The following is a 16,816-nucleotide window of genomic DNA, read 5'->3' on the forward strand; positions in this document are numbered from 1 at the left end:
CCTGCCACATGCACAATGGAGGACCTTCTTGCAGCAACACCAGAGGCACTCCAAGTGGCCAGCTACTGGTCAAAGGTCATTTAGTAGAATACCAAGTCTGCAAACTTTGTGTTTTGTTTTTGTTTGTTTGTTTTTTTAATGCAATACAACTGTTTTGGTTCACTCCTGACACGATAAATAAATAAATCCATTAAAAAAGCCCCAGTGAAAGACAACTTTAAAATATGTATCTGCCTGAGATTAAGAAACTGGTCCGTCCACATTGTTTCCATGAAGGAATGCCTTGTCTTTTGTTCTTAGGTGTGTCTGTAAGAAAGGATTTCATCCTGGGAAAACGCAAAGAAGATGCCCACTCTTATCCCTCTCTTACGGAAACACTGAATTATAAAGTAATTCACCTATATTATCTGAAATAACAAACATTGTAGACCTACATATATGTAATGATGGGCAGTGGAAGTCTTAACTCATTCACGGATAACATAATCACATCAAAAGCAACAGTCGCTTACATGTCTTGGGTCTTTAGGATCCAGGGAATCTATGAAGCTCTGCAAGTCTTCCAACTCTTTCTCTTTACTGGCCATTTCCTGCCTCTGCCTTTCCATCTGTTTCTCCAGTTGTAGAGCTTCCTCTCGCAGCTGATTGAGAAGAAGTATCTTGCTGCTTAGTTGCTGTCTACAACCGTCTTTTTCGACTTCTGACATCTAGAATCGAACGTATATAAGGTAAGAAATACAGTGAGTTTAGAACAGGTATGGGTAAACCCAGGCCCGGGGGCCTGATTCGGTGAGCCTCCTCTCTCTCACCATCCTATCCTTCCTTCCTTCCCTCTTTCCTTCCTCGTTCCCTCCCTCTTTCTCCTTCCTTTACCCCCTTTCGTCCTTTCATTCCTCCTGCCCTTACCTCCCTCTTTCTCCCTGCTTCCTTCTCCTCCATCCTTTTGCCCTTTCTTCCCTTTCTCCGTCCTTCTTTCCATTTTGTCTTTCCTTCCTTCTCTCTTTTTATCCTTCCCTTCCTTCCATCCTTCTCATTTTCCTTCTTCCTTCCCTTTCATCATTCCTTTCTTGCTTCCCTTTTGTCTCTCCTTCCTTCCCTCTTTCCTCCCTCTTTCCTTCTCTCCCTCATTCTCCTTTCATCCTTCCTGTCCTCCCTTTCGTCCTTCCTTCCTTCCCTCCCTCCCTCCCTCCTTCCTTCCCTTCCTTATCTTTCCTCCCAGTCTCCTCTCTCCCTCCTTCCTTCTCTCCTTCTCTCTTTCCTTCCTCTTTCCCTCTCTTCCTCTTTCTCCTTCCATCCTTTCCTTCCTCTCTTTCGTCCTTCCCTCTTTCCTCTCTCCCTCACTCTCCTTTCATCCTTCCCTTCCTCCCTTTCATCCATCCATCCTTCCCTCCCTCTCCTTCCTTCTCTTTTGTCTTTCCTTCCTTCCCTCTTTCCTCCTCCTTCACTCTCTCCCTCATTCTCCTTTCATCCTTCCTTCCCTCTTTCCTCCCTCCTTCCTTCCCTTCCTTATCTTTCCTTCTTTCCTCCCTCTCTTCTCTCTCTCCTTCCTTCCTTCCTCCCCTTTTGTCTCTCCTTCTCTCTTTCCTCCCTCTTTCCCTCTCTTCCTCTTTCTCCTTCCATCCTTCCATCCTTCCCTTCCTCTCTTTCGTTCTTCCCTCTTTCCTCTCTCCCTCATTCTCCTTTCATCCTTCCCTTCCTATCTTTCATCCATCCTTCCTTCCCTCTTCCTTCCCTCCCTCTCCTTCCTTCTCTGTTGTCTTTATTCCTTCCTTCTTTCCTCCCTCTCTCCCTCTTTCTCCTTCCATCTGTCCATTCCAGCCTTTAATCCTTCCTTCCTTCCCTCTTTCCTTCCTCTCATATGTCCATTTCACTCTTTCATCCTTCCTTCATTCTCTCCTTCCTTCCTTCCTCCTTCACATCACTGGAAGACCAGTCCTCCTAGCAGGGAGTGCTAGCATGTGACCCCAAGTTAGAAAGTTTGCCTATGCCTGGTTTAGAACCCCCAAAAGATACGGATTTTGGCTTTTGAAAACATAACTGGGTCAAGACACACCTTTTTCTGAGCCGCAGCATCTTGGACTTGTTTAAGCTCCTCTGTTGCTTTTAAAATGTGTTGCTCTACATTTGCAATTTCGCCATTCAATTCGGCCAGTTTTTCTTGGGCTACAAAAAAAAAAAAAAAAGGACAAAGATAGAAAGTTGGAAAACTTGAAGCATTTTAAGTGCAGGTAGATCAAAGCTGCAGTTATGAAAGGGATAGAAAGCAATGGTGACGATCCAAAGAGATAGAGAGGAAAGAATATAGAAGCCACAAGGTTTTCGTTTACTTAGGGAGGGCACCGGTTGAGGGTGATGCCAATACCTTCTTTAATCTTTCTCTGCTTTTCTTCTAATTGTCCATCGAGGGAATTAACCATACTCAGTTTAAGATGCTGGACTTTATGTTGCTCCTCCTGCTCCACGTTTCCCATTTGCATTTTCTGGGCTTTGCTGGGGATATAACCTTCGGCAGCGAATGCGTTCCTTTTGTACCTGGCTTTCCCAATGTAAGGGCTTTCACCCGGTACGTCGTCAAGTTCAACATCCTATATTAAAAGGATGTATGCGTCAAAGCAGCGCAATGGGATATACATAATTTCAACATTCAGTGATTTTAAATACCTGGCATTTGGCTCTTGATAAATTTGCAATAAATTGGGGTTTTTTAAAACTTAGTTTTTGCAAATCTTTGCAAAAAAAGGGGACAGTGGTATGACAATATAAGGGCCTTATCAATGTAAGAAAGAAAATGCTACACAATAAAATGTATTTACCCTATATTGTTATAGTGCAATATAGCAACATATAATATTAATATTGTACTATGGTAATAATATAATATATTGTATTTACATTTTACTTGTAAGCCGCCCTGAGTCCCCTTCGGGGTGAGAAGGGTGGTATATAAATGTTGCAAATCTATCTATATAAAAATGCTCATGTCGTAATGAGTGGCTTAAAAACAAAAGAACCACTGGGCCAATACCCACCAAATTTGGCAACAAAACTCCTCACCATACAAGGTGTGACCATCAATAATAAAAAACAAAAAAAAGAACTTACTAATCCTAAAAAAGGAGAAGATACCACTGGGCATGCGTACTGGGATGGGGGGTGGGTGGGGTGCATGCGCACTCGCACACACAGGAGAGCTCCACGTGGCAGAGCCTGTGCTGGCAATGGCTTGGAGTCAGCCTTGGCTCTCTCACTCCTCCTTCTCTCCCTTCTCTCTCCCCCCATTTTCTCCCTTCATGCCTTCCCTGCCTCCTCTCCTCTCTCCCTCTTTCCCTCATCCTTCCCCTCTTTCCTTCTCTCTTTCCTCTTTCCTTTCCTCCCTCCCTTCTATCATTCCTCCTTCCCTTCTTCCTCCGTCTTCAGCTCTCCCCTTGGGTGCCGCCATCAAGGGGCTCCAGTAAGCCCTGCCCCTAATAGAGCAGAGTGTGCTGAGGATGAAGGAAGGAAGGAAGGAAGGAAGGAAGGAAGGAAGGGGTGAGCCCAGTTCAGTTCCAGGTGAGCTGGACATCCAAGCAGCTCCCAAGATCAAATTTCCCCCAATTTCCACCAGATTTCACCTTTGGGCATATTGAGGATTTCTCCCAAGTTTGGTCCCAGTCCATCTTTGTTTGGGTTCACAGTGCTCTCCGGATGAACAATTTCTTCTCCTCCTCCACCTCCTCCTCATTCTCTCATCCACACCAACACCCCCTTCCCTCCCTCCACCCTTTCCTTCCTTTCTATACTTCCCTTCCTTCTCCTTCCTTTAATTCTTTCCCTTCCCTCTCTTCCCTCCTTCCTCCCTTTCCTTTTCTCCATTACTCCTTCCTCCCTTCCCTTCCTCCTTTTCTTTCCTTCCCTTTTCTCCCCCACCCCCCTCACTAGCTTCATCCTTCTTTATTAAATCTACAGCTTAGATGCACTCAAAGTCACCCCTTCCACACTGCCATGTAAAATCCAGATTATCTACTTAGGACTGGATTCTATGGCAGTGTAGACACACACACACATAGATATGGATGGATACAGGATCACTGGTTGGTGGTATATATCTATATTCTGTATGTCTATCTCTCTATCTCTATGTATATACATATATACATATATATATAATTACAATACTATATATATATTACTGTTATATCTATTACTATATAATACGTTACTACTATACGTTACTATATTAAATAGACTCCTAGAATAAAGTTAGAAGGGACTCTACCAGACAGAAGAGAAGTAGGGAGGGAAGGAGGGAAGGAAGGAGAGAAGGAAGGAAAGAAAGAGGTACCGAAGGAAGGAATGAAGAAGATAAAGTAGAAAGGAAAGGAAAGGAAAGGCAGGAAAGAGGTAAAGAAGGAAGGAAGGGAAAAAGAAATAAAAAGTGAAAGAAGCAAGAAAACAGTGAAGGAAGACATGAGACAAAGAAAGAAGTAGAGAAAGGGGAAGGGAAGGAAGGAAAGAGAGGAGGAAGGATGAAACCAAAGAGTGAAATAAGGAATGAAAGAAAGAGGTAGAGAAGGAAGAAAGGAGAGAAAGGGGAAGGGGAAGAAAAAGGTAGGTACCTCTCTTTCATAATAGTCCAGATATCTACCTCCACTTCTTACTATAGGCCACAGCAACGTGTGGCAGGGTACAGCTAGTAAACAAATAAATAAAATAATTCTGCAGTTGACAACCCAGGGAAATGATTAGGAAACAGTACCTAACAGCACCCACAAACCAATGCTAACGTCTTGAAACAAAAATCATTTCCAATCCTTACCTCAGATGGATACAAATAACCCAATGGCTCAAACTTGGCATCAATTTTATAGAAAGCCAGCTCTTGTTCCAACTCATATTGCTTTTGGCAGGCTCGTGTTAAGGCCATTGCCTTCTGCTTCAGCTAATGGGAAAAGTTTGTTTTGCAAAAAAAAAACCAAACCCCAATTAATTTAAAAATGAAAACAAAGATTCAAACAGCATGTGAATATCATGGATCCCTAGATGACATGGAGATGACAACATCAAAATTTTAATAGTAAGCAAAGAAGGGTTTTTCCTTCAGCCACACTTAAGTGGCAAGTGGATTTATTATTTATTAATTTCAAATATTTGCTTAAAGTGTTATGTTTCTACAAGTACAGTGCAATCTTAACCAGACATTTAGATGCTTTAAGAAGCAAAATAGTCTTGCTCTGAAGCTGTAAGATCAAGGAAAGGCCTCCCTCCTTGGCTGTATTTGGATCAGTCACAAATCTATTTTCCATATCTCTGAAAAATGACCTGTGAAAAGGTAAACCGGTGGAAAAACTACAATTCCCTGCACTCCACTTGCTTTTTGGCAGGAATATTGGATCTCCCCTCAGGATCTTTCCCCATTTGGTCGAGTTAAGATTGCTCTGTTAGTTCAACAAACGACACACACAAACACACACAGGCCATGATGCAGCAAGCAGCACAGCTCACTTGACGTATGTGCATTTGTCAGTTATATGGGTGGATTGATATATGGTTTACTGCATCGCAGGCATCTGCTACCTAACACATTGCACCACAAAAACCTGGAAATCAGGTCGAACACAATGTGGATAACCAACATGCACACAAGCACACAATTTGACTGGTTTCTCAGCTTACTAACGTTTATTAAATCCTTTTTTTAACACTTCCATTTTCCTACTATTTGAAATGATACAAACTTGTCTAAGGGGCTGTAGTGGCACAATGGGTTAAAACCCTTGTGCTGCTGAACGGCTGACCTAAAGGTTGGCAGTTTGAATCTACAGGATGGCATGAGTGCCTGCTGTTAGCCCTAGCTCCTGCCAACCTAGCAGTTCAAAAACACGCAAATGTGAGTATATAGATAGGTACGGCTTCAGTGGGAAAAGGCAAGAAGACGCTCCAAGCAGTCATGCCAGCTACTCAACCAAGAGGTGTCTATGGACACATGCTTCTCGGCATGGAAATGGAGAAAGAACACCTATCCCAGACCAGGAGATGAGCACCATCTCCGAGCCAGAAATGCCTTTGTCTGTGCATTTGTCTCACTGTATGTCATTTGTAACAAGGCATTGAATATTTGCCTGTGTCTGTGTATATACTGTAATCTGCTCTGAGTCCACTCGGGGAAAAGGGCGGAGTATTTATTTATTTATTTATTTATTTATTTACAGTATTTATATTCCTTCCGTATCACCCTGCAGGGAACTCAGGGCGGATTACAATGTACATATACATGGAAAACATTCAATGCCATAGACACACAATATATAGACAGACACATAGAGGCTCATTTGACATTCCAGCTTTTTCATGAGGGTATTCTGGCCACCAGGGGAGCTGTCGCTTTGCCGTCCATTTGTGACACTGATGAAGTACTTCCTCATTCTTTGAATGATTGCTAGAGATTTTTATGGCCTCATAAATTAGTTAAATTAGATTTCCCATATAAGTGGTACCTAAATTTCCCACTTGACAGATGCAACTGTCTTTCGGGCTGCAAAGGTGGGCAACAAGCTACACAAATTAGTCGGAAGCTCACTCCGACCCGGGCTGGCTTCGAACTCATGACCTTAATGCAGCTTGACTCCCAGCCAGCTGCGCCACAGTCCCGAAATAGAAAGAAAGTATTATTATTATTTATACTGTATTATTTATACTATATTTATACTATTTGGGTAAAGACCCTAATAATGAGGAGCCAACTGAACGTAATATAAATCCAAAATGTATTTTCCCATCTCCCTTTGAATGCCAAACATGACGTTTTTGCAGCGACCCTACTACTTGTATGCACTTTGTAAAGAAGTGTGGGTTATCGCTCTTCTTTGGCCACTTTGCCTTGTTGGATACCTGAGGGAGAGCATGCAGCAAGGTCCGAGAGGTAGCAGAAGAAAGGACTAAAGGAGGGGAAAAAGAGAGAGAGAGAGAGAATAGGAGCAACAGGAGAGATTGAACATGGAAAATTAAGGTTGGTTTTGTATCCAACATCATGAAAAAAAATCCTAATCATGCTGCAGTAAAGTTCTAACAAAGTAGAGCTAAATCAGGACCATGCAGGGATGGCTTAAGTTAGGGTAGCAGTAAAAACATGGAGACTGTATCTCAATGTAGGGAATGCCCAGAGATTGTCTTTACTGAGGAACAAAAGGCTAGCATCATCAAAAACTGGATCAAATCAGGACAGGAAAGTAGAGGGAAGCAACATCTATCATCCAGAAGGAAAAGAGTAGATATGAGGGATGTTCATTAAACATTTCCCCTGACCCACTTCTATTTATCACAGGATACCGAAACTGCGCATGTGTTATGATATAAGTCTCTATAGGTTATGTGCCAATTTACAACTCAAAACTGAGAATGGTCTTGATTGTACAGATACAGAGCAGTCCTCAAGTTCCTTTACTCGAAAGTCCGCACACCAAAGGAGACGTTTGATGAGATGAAAGATGTTTATGGTGATGATTCCCCATCGTATGATGGAGAAAAGAACTGGCATCGTCAATTCCAATATGGTTGGACTTTGGTGGAAACAGTTCCAATTCCAGGGTGACCCCTTTCTGCTATTGATGAACACACCGTCCAGTCAGTGGAGGTCACCATTTTGGAAAATCGCTGTGTAACCATTTGCTACCTAGCCCAAAATGACGAGATTAGTGTGGGGTCCATGGAAAATATCATCCAAGACCATCTTCACTTGCATAAGGTTATCTGTTCGCTGGATCCCCCGGCTTCTCACACCTTTCCAGAAGCAGGAATGAGTCAAATGTTCTCAGGCTCTCTTGACAATGATGTGCCATGGAAACCAGGAGGATTTTTTCAACAGACTGATCATGCAGGATGAAAGCTGGGTCCATCACTCTGATCGTGAGACTAAAGTCCAGTCAATGCAAAGGAAGCATCAAAGAAGGCATGTGCCCAACTCTTGGCAGGCAAGGTCATGTTCACAATATTTTGGGACCAGCACGGAGTCGTATAGATGGATTTCCTAGCAAAGGGGATGATCACTGGGGCACACTAGGCTTCACTGATGCGGAAATGGCGGGAGGCTATCCAAACTAAGAGACAATGTGACATGCTCACCAAAGGTGTCTGCCTTCTGCAAGACAATGCACCCATTCACAACTCACCTGTTGCCCAAATGGAAGCATGCTCCTGTGGCTCTGACATTCTCCCACATCCCCCTTATTCACCCGACCTCACACCATCAGACTTCCACTTCTTTCCCATAATGAAGTTATTTTGAAGGGCAAGCATTTTTCAGAGGATGAGACTCTGATTTCTAAAATCACAACATGGCTTTTGGAACAATCTGTCAACTGGATGAGGATGAATAAGCTGAGGATCAATCCCGACAAGATGGAGGTCCTCCTGGTCGATCGTAAGCCGGATCGGGGTATAGGGTGGTAACCTGTGCTGGACGGGGTTGCACTCCCCCTGAAGTCACAGGTCCGCAGCCTGGGTGTCCTCCTGGACTCATCACTTATGCTTGAAGCTCAGGTGTCGGCGGTGGCCGGGAGGGCCTTCGCACAATTAAGACTCGTGCGCCAGCTACGACCGTACCTCGTGGATCTGGCCAGGGTGGTCCATGCCTTAGTCACCTCCAGATTGGATTACTAAGTGGGGCTGCCCTTGAAGACGGCTCGGAAATTTAAATTGGTACAACGGGCAGCAGCCAGGTTACTAACTGGTGTGACTTACAGGGAGCGGTCAATCCCCCTGTTTAAGGGGCGCCATTGGCTGCCGTTCATCTTCCGGTCCCAATTCAAGGTGCAGGTTCTTACCTACAAAGCCCTGAATGGTTTGGGACCTGCCTACCTACATGAACGCATTTCTTTTCGATCATCCGGAGAGGCCCTGCTTGCGCTCCCGCCTCCCTCGCGGGCGTGATTGGTGGGGACAAGGGAAAGGGCCTTCTCGGTGGTGGCCCCCCGACTCTGGAACTCACCAAAGGGTATCAGGCATGCCCCAACATTGGCAGTCTTTAAGATGAGCCTGAAAACGTGGCTGTTCCAGTGTGCCTTTCCGGAATAAAGGAATAACTCCCAGCAATACGTCCTTACAAATGCACTTTAACCATTGGATTGCGTTGGATTGTACCCCTTTTTAAAAACCCTCCTACGAGATATATCCTATATCTTGTCATACCCAGCATTATTTTTTAAATTTTAATTTATTACATCTGGCCTGGCCATAGGTTTTTTTAAATCTTGTGTGTTATTGTTATATGTGATTTATATTATTTTGTATTGCTTTGTATTGTTTGTTTATTGTTTTCTGTTTTGATGTGTTTTGGGCTTGGCCTCATGTAAGCCGCTCTGAGTCCCTTGGGGAGATGGTGGCGAGGTATAAATAAAGTATTATTATTATTATTATTATTATTATTATTATTATTATTTTCTACAAGTTTGGCTTTTATAGTTGCTTCAAAAGATGGGAAAAGAGTGTGTCCTTAGATTGTGGCACCCATGGAGAGAAGGATTCAGAACTGGGCCAAGTTTCATTGCTCTCAGTGCACAGGAAGTGGGTCAGGGGAAATCTTTAATGAACACCCTTCGTGGGGCTAACATACAAAGGCTAACACAACAAACACCTATAGATTTCACATCCAGAAAGTCAGGATTAAAGCATCAGAAACAACTCAAGAGAGAAAAAGACATTACAACAGGAAGAGAAGCTTCTTAATAATATAATAATTCATTACCCCAATCAATAATCAACATTTAAATGCAACGATGTGTCAGGAATAAAATCTGCATGAAGACTAAAAAGATTTATATTTCTAAAAATGTAAACCTGATTACTGTTTTCAGTGAAACCAGAAAAAAGCGCTTAATGAACGATTTCAGTGGTAACTTACAGTTCTAGTACAATCAATTTTATGACTACAGTGTTAATGTTAACTGAGTGTTGTCGGCAAAGCAAATTAAATATATTTAGAGAAAGAGTGTATTTATAGAAGGGCAAATGTGGATACTGAGTCGTATATGGTGATTTTAAGAAAAACAAGCATTGCTTTACCAGCTCATTTTTGGTCTCCATCTCACTCTCCAGGTCTTTGTGGCTTTGCTTCTGTTGTGCATTTTTCTGTTTCAATAACCTGTTCTGCTCCTCTTGCTGCTGAAGCTGTTCGAGCAGGTCTGATTGCTTGTTTTTAAGGTCCTCCAACTCCTTTGTGGTTTTCTCCAAGTCCTTCTCTAGATTTTCTATTTCTTCTGCAAAAGGCAGCAAACCAGCATATCAAGACACATTCTGGGGATATTCTTTCCATTCCACAGATATATAATAATAATAATAATAATAATAATAATAATAATAATATAAACCTCACTTGCCTAGTTTCCAACAGACCCCACAACCTATGAGGATGCCTGCCATAGATGTGGGCAAAATATCAGGAGAGAATGCTTCTAGAACATGGCCATACAGCCTGGAAAGCTCACAGGAACCCAATGATTCTAGCCATGAAAGCCTTCAACAACATATTAATTATTATGGCCATACAGCCGGGAAAACTCACAGCAACCCATCACAAAGGTGTTTTAAATGTCATGACTTAGGAATAAACATTAATGCATAGGGTTGCCTTGCAATTGCATGCAGGTGAAACAGTTTTTTACCTAAATTAAACCTCTCCAGAGCTTCCTGCCGGTCGTGGTTTGTCACTGGGCGTCCCTCAAGATCTTGCAAGGACCTCAAATGGAAAATTGTATAAAGACGGTAATGTGGTAAGTTTGCAACAGGATTGTCTGCCAGGAACAGAGAAGTCAAATCCTTTAGAGGCTTGAGTTTAGCAACCTCATGGAGCTGGGAAAGAAAAAAAAGAAAAGTGCGAGGATTGCATCCCGTTTCTACTCAGACACATACAATTTATCAAACGCATACAATTTAGCTATGTATAGAGAGGATATAACTCTCTATAAGTTGACTTCAAAAAAGAAAGAAAGAAAGAAAGATGTAGTAAGTCAAACCTTCCATTTTTGGGCAAGGTGATTGAACGGACAGTGGCGGGGCAGCTACAGCAATTCTTAGATGAGACTGCGGGTTTGGACCCCTTTCAATCAGGCTTTCGCTCAGGTCATGGGACAGAGACTGTCTTGGTAGCTATTACTGACGAAATTCGTCGTCAGTTAGACTGAGGCGGATCAGTGCTATTGGTACTCTTGGACCTCACAGCTACATTTGACACCGTGGACCATGACTTGCTGATTCATCGATTGGCTATGTCTGGTGTACGAGGTTTAGCCCTGAAATGGTTCAATTCGTTCCTCCGGGACCGGAGACAGAGGGCTCTGAGAGCTCCCGCCTTTGCTGTGGAGTTCCCCAGGGTGCTATCCTCTTGCCCCTGTTGTTTAACATCTACGTCCGGCCACTTGCTGGACTGGTGCGGAGCTTTCGCATAGAGTGCTACCAGTATGCAGATGATACCCAGCTACTCTTGCATCTCGAACCTGGGACAACTGCGATTCCTGAGAACTTTAGGCTGTGTTTGAAAGCAGTGATGAGTTGGCTGGAGCGAGCAGACTAAAAGTGAATGCTGCTAAAACTGAGATACTCTGGCCCGGCCAGCCGCCAGAATTAATCCAGTCTCTGCCTGATTTTGATGGGGAAGTTCTGGTTCCGTTAAAAGCCTTGGGGATGTGTTGGACTCATCGCTGAAGATGGAGGCCCAGATCACTGCCATAAGTAAGCAGGCTTTTTTTCATCTTTGCCAGGCAAGGAAATTGGCATCCTACCTTTCGGTAGAAGCATTGGCAACGGTAATCCACGCAACAGTCACCACGAGGTTGGACTATTGCAACGCCTTATATGCTGGCCTTCCGAAGTCAACACCCCAGAAGATTCGGATGGTCCAAAATGCAGTGGCCAGGCTGCTAGCGGGATCATCTATAAGATCCCATATTACACCGATTCTGCAACAACTGCATTGGGTATCAAGAGAACATGGGATCTCTTACAAGATGCTGATCCTGACATTTAGAGCTCAAAATGGCCAAGGACCTTTATATCTTAGGGACTGCCTCATTCCTTTTCTCCATCAGTGGTTACCTCAATCCACCCAAGAAAATCTCCTATACATACCAGGCCCTAGGGAGGTACACCTGGAAGCTACAAGGCGTGAAGCTTTTTCGACCTATGCTCCAATTCAGTGGAACTCATTGCCTCCATATATTAGAGCAATGTCGGAGTTGCAACCTTTTGTAAAGGCACTCAAGACTTGGCTGTTTGGTTGTGCATTTAAGTAATCAGATCTAATTTGCCAAATAGTCACTGTTGAATGTTTTTATGTTGAATGTTTTTATATTGTGTAAATGCTATTTTAGATTTTAAGTCGCTCGGAGCACCTTGGTGGAGAGCGACTAATTAAAAAATAAAATGAAGTCAAGTCCAGAAACACAGTAACATTGAAATGTAAAGAAGTGTTCTCTTAAGAAAAAGACCTGAACACAGAAATAAACAGGTAGCTGGAAGTTTTCCGTTCTGTCTGGCCATGTTCCAGAGGCATTCTTTCGTGACGTTTCACCCACATCTATGGCAGGCATCCTGCGAGTTTGTGAGGTCTGTTAGAAACTAGGCAAGTGGGCAAAACATTAGGAGAGAATGCTTATGGAACGTGGCTGTACAGCCCGGAAAACTCACAGCAACCCAGTTCTGGCCATGAAAGCCTTTTGACAATATAGGCAACAAAAACATTTTTACACATCATTTGGATGTGTGAAACATTTTCATAGATCAAAATAACTTACTGATGATATTTTGTTTTTTCTCAGATTTAGGATTCGCAGAGACCGGAGCTTTTTGCTCAGCCATGCAGGGATTCGCTCAATCTCATTCCCAGCCAGATTCAGCTTCTGCAGATTGTGTAGGTGCTCAATACCCTCTATTTTACTAGTAAACAACAACAAATAGCAGAATTAGACATTGTGAAATGTGCAGAATCTTAGTCTCAGTGATGAGGGAAATATGGACTGAGACAGCATATTCGCCTATTAAAAACTGTCTTGTGTAACAAAAAAAACCAAGATTTGTATCCCACGCCATTTTCATTTCTCTTTTTGACAACTATTGTTCTTTCTTCAGCACTCACAATGTATGTATGCCTTGGGAATTCTAAGGCGCCATGTTATGATATAGAAACATTAACAATACCGTATTGTCTACTGTATACCATGCAGCGTGGACAAGTCTACATAGGGCCTCCCACCTCTGAAGATGCCTGCTATTGATGTGGGTGAAATGTCAGGAGAGAATGCTTTTGGAACATGGCCATACCGCCTGGAAAACTCATAGCAAACCGTTCACAATACCGTTTCTTCCTATCTTTTTGTTCATTTCCCCCTTTGCTTACCTTATTTTGTTGTAAGACAGATTGAGGTCAACTAGTTTTAAAAGTCTGTCGAGTTTTTCAATCTTCTCAATCAGATTGTGACTCAGATTGAGGGTCTCTAATTTATCACACTTCTCCAGATTTTCGATGTACTAAAACACAAAAACAAACCAAGACCGTAAACCTCAAGAAGAAAACAGCAAGGCTGCAAACCATGCAGATGGGGACAATGTTTCATGCTATCAAAGCAAATCAGCTGTGGACTATTATTTTGCCAGCTTACTTTGGAGCAGTTAAGTTATTGAAATGATACTTTAAAACAAACCATTTGGAACTTCTTAAATTAGGATTCTATGACTGACAACAGCACAGGGAAAAAGAAGCACCAATCAACCTTCATTTGGATGATGAAATTCTGTCTTCCAAATCTAACTTCTGATCTGACAGGAAATGATGGTTAACTGTGACTTCCTCACTTTTGCAGTGACTCAAAGAGAAAAACAACATCTAAGAAGTATTCATTGTCCAAATATGGTCAGTGTTAAAAAAGACGCCTCATTTTAAAAAGTATGACAAACAATGCCTATTGCTAGTTTCTTACGGCAATATTATGGCTGCACCCATCACTTTCCTAAATCAAAAATGGAAGAGCAGCATTAGTGGCACTTGCGATCCCACCCCCCACAGGATATGAACAGAAACTTGTGAAAATGACATACCTTGAACTTCTTTCCTCCATCTTTCGCAAGACAAAGATTTAGAGAAGTGATGCGTCCCAGATGTTCCTGCTTGGCCAGCTTCTTGATGAGAGACTCAGTTATGTACCTGGTGCCTGGGCCAATACAGTTGTCGCCTGTAACAAGTCAGTAACAAGATGTTTTGAGGAGAATACAACAACATGACGACATTGGAAAAAGAAAAACTGAAAACGTTAGAATGGCCGCAAAGGACAAATCCTCTGAGATTTTTCTTTTGATCACCATACAAATAACTTTTTATATTTTCAAGTTTTTATGGTGTTGTTTTACCTGCTACAAAGTTATTTTCCTTCTAAGCTTTTATGTTGTTCTTATTGTTTTGATATTTACTCGTAATTTATTCAAATCTCATAAGACATCAAATCTAATGCGCATCTCAATTTTCAAAACCCTGAAACCAAAAAAGGGATTTGCTAATGAATGTAATGCAAAGCGGCAAAAGGTGCACCCTTTGTAATGGCCATATAGCATAATTCTGAAAGCAAGCCCACAATTGACTTTTGAGCAAGCCTTAGGAAGATTAAGAGACTATTGTATTGATATTAAGGGATCTACAAATCTTGAAAGCAGAGATCCAGCAAGCTCAAACTACATGATAAAGAATAGGCATACAAATAAAGAATATAGAAATTGCTTCAATTGCAATTCACAGGGACATATTGCCAAACACTGTAGACTACCAAAGAGAAATAAGATGCCCTTTAAAGATCAACAATCAGGAAAAACACAAAAGTAATTCCAATACAGGAAATTCTCAAAAGAATATCTGTAATATGGCCTTTACAGCTGCTGCCTGCTTAGAATTCCTTCTTTAAACACAAAAGTGTTTGTTGGAGCACCAATTCAGCAATGAGAAGAGGAACCTTAGGATGCATCTTAGGATGCTGCAGAATGAATCCCTTTTAATTGCCTTGGTTCAATATTATGGAGTCCTGGGAGCTGTAGTTTGACAAGACAGTTTTTGAGGACAGGGATACCAAGGGGCTTGTTTATAAAGCTATTGTCTTCCCAATCCTGCTATACGACTGCGAGACGTGGACTATCTACAGACGTCACATGCAACTCCTGGAACAATTCCATCAGCGCTGCCTCCGAAAAATGGTGCAAATCTCTTGGGAAGACAAGTGGACATGTCAGCGTGCTGGAAGAAGCAAAGACAACCAGCACTGAAGCGATGGTCCTCCGCCATCAACTCCGCTGGACCGGCCACGTTGTCCAGATGCCAGACCACTGTCTCCCAAATCAGTTGCTCTATTCCGAACTCAAGAACGGAAAACGGAATGTTGGCGGGCAGGAAAAGAGATTGAAAGATGGGCTCAAAGCCAACCTTAAAAACTCTGGCATAGACACTGAGAACTGTGAAATCCTGGCCCTTGAGCGCTCCAGCTGGAGGTCAGCTGTGACTAACAGTGCTGTAGAATTTGAAGAGGCACGAATGGAGGATGAAAGAGAGAAATGTGCCAAGAGGAAAGCGCGTCAAGCCAACCCTGACCGGGACCACCTTCCACCTGGAAACCAATGCCCTCACTGCGGGAGAAGATGCAGATCAAGAATAGGGCTCCATAGTCACCTACGGACCCACCGCCAGTAAACTGATCTTGGAAGACAATCCCACTTGGACAATGAGGGATCGCCTAAGTAAAGTAAGCAAGTGACACGTTCTTGAGCTTTCTCTGCCAAAGAATGCTGATGCCTCACCAACTACAAATCCCATCGTTGCATGGCATTGAGCCATGGAATTGAATTAGAGATAAAGTCCTGCAAATAGGATCTCCAGGTGCTCCCAAAGCAGCTTCCTCTTTGGCTTTGGCTCCACACGAAGATGACCGCATTATGCAAATCTAATGCGCACCCTAATTTTGCTAAGGTCGTTTAGCTAAAAAAGGTGAGCATTTGATTTAAGTAAATATTAAAAAATGTATTATAAGATGCTTTGGAAATGCAATTGTTTCCAAATACAGGGCATGCAATTTTAGTTCAATACCTTGTCCAACCAGGTGCTCAGAAGGAACGGCTGAATCCTTGACTTCAGCTTCATCCCCTTGAGATCCATGTTCTGTGGTGAGATAAAGAGGTGGTGTTTCATGTCCCCTGTAAGGAGATGGGGACCGGCTGGTCGAACTCGGAGCAGATACTGGACTCTGGGTACGAGATGGAGACATGAGCCTCGTCCGAGGAGACGCCCGTTGCAGCCGGCGTTTACTCATTGCACACAATGTGGCATGCCGATGGTGAGAAGCTGCAAGGAGAAATACAAGCTCTTCATAAAGGCCTTCCCTTGCGCATAAAAATCCTTTTACTCAAACATACAAAGAAAATACATACTTATAAAATACGACACAGAATGAAATTAAAACTACCATGAAAAAACATTATTATATAACTAAACACCAAACACTACACATTCTAAACAAACCCCTGCTGAACAAATCTATAAACCTCCCACTTACAGATTCAACTTATTTGTTGGTTCCCTTTAAGTATCACTTTATTTCCACCTTTCTACATTTAATAACACTCTTCATCAGAAAACCAATAGTTGAACCCAACAATGGCTTCAAACTACAAGAAAGGAGATTCTATCTGAACATTAGGAAGAACTTCCTGACTGTGAGAGCTGTTCAGCAGTGGAACTCTCTGCCCTGGAGTGTGGTAGAGGCTCCTTCTTTGGAAGCTTTTACACAGAGGCTGGATGTCCATCTGTTGAGGGTGCTTT

The 16,816-nt window shown here is 42.6% G+C and overlaps 1 protein-coding gene across 2 annotated transcripts in view; it reads right to left on the minus strand.

The window, feature by feature from the left end:
* Nucleotides 1-16,816, minus strand: part of CNTRL (centriolin) — a 73,621-nt gene that overhangs the window by 49,099 nt on the left and 7,706 nt on the right. The window contains exons 2-11 of one of the 2 annotated variants that reach the window (XM_067471845.1): nt 16,085-16,339; nt 14,062-14,195; nt 13,364-13,494; nt 12,762-12,903; nt 10,635-10,821; nt 10,036-10,229; nt 4,796-4,918; nt 2,363-2,585; nt 2,054-2,163; nt 513-707 (exon numbers count right to left, since the gene is read on the minus strand). In XM_067471845.1, coding sequence (XP_067327946.1) covers nt 513-707; nt 2,054-2,163; nt 2,363-2,585; nt 4,796-4,918; nt 10,036-10,229; nt 10,635-10,821; nt 12,762-12,903; nt 13,364-13,494; nt 14,062-14,195; nt 16,085-16,307 — 1,662 coding nt within the window. In that variant the 5' untranslated portion in view covers nt 16,308-16,339. Of the gene's footprint in view, nt 1-512; nt 708-2,053; nt 2,164-2,362; nt 2,586-4,795; nt 4,919-6,867; nt 6,909-10,035; nt 10,230-10,634; nt 10,822-12,761; nt 12,904-13,363; nt 13,495-14,061; nt 14,196-16,084; nt 16,340-16,816 lie in introns of those variants that run through there. The other variant, XM_067471846.1, reaches the window with a different exon arrangement.

This window comes from Anolis sagrei, chromosome 11 (genome assembly GCF_037176765.1).
Source record: "Anolis sagrei isolate rAnoSag1 chromosome 11, rAnoSag1.mat, whole genome shotgun sequence".
Taxonomy (NCBI): Eukaryota; Metazoa; Chordata; class Lepidosauria; order Squamata; family Dactyloidae; genus Anolis; species Anolis sagrei.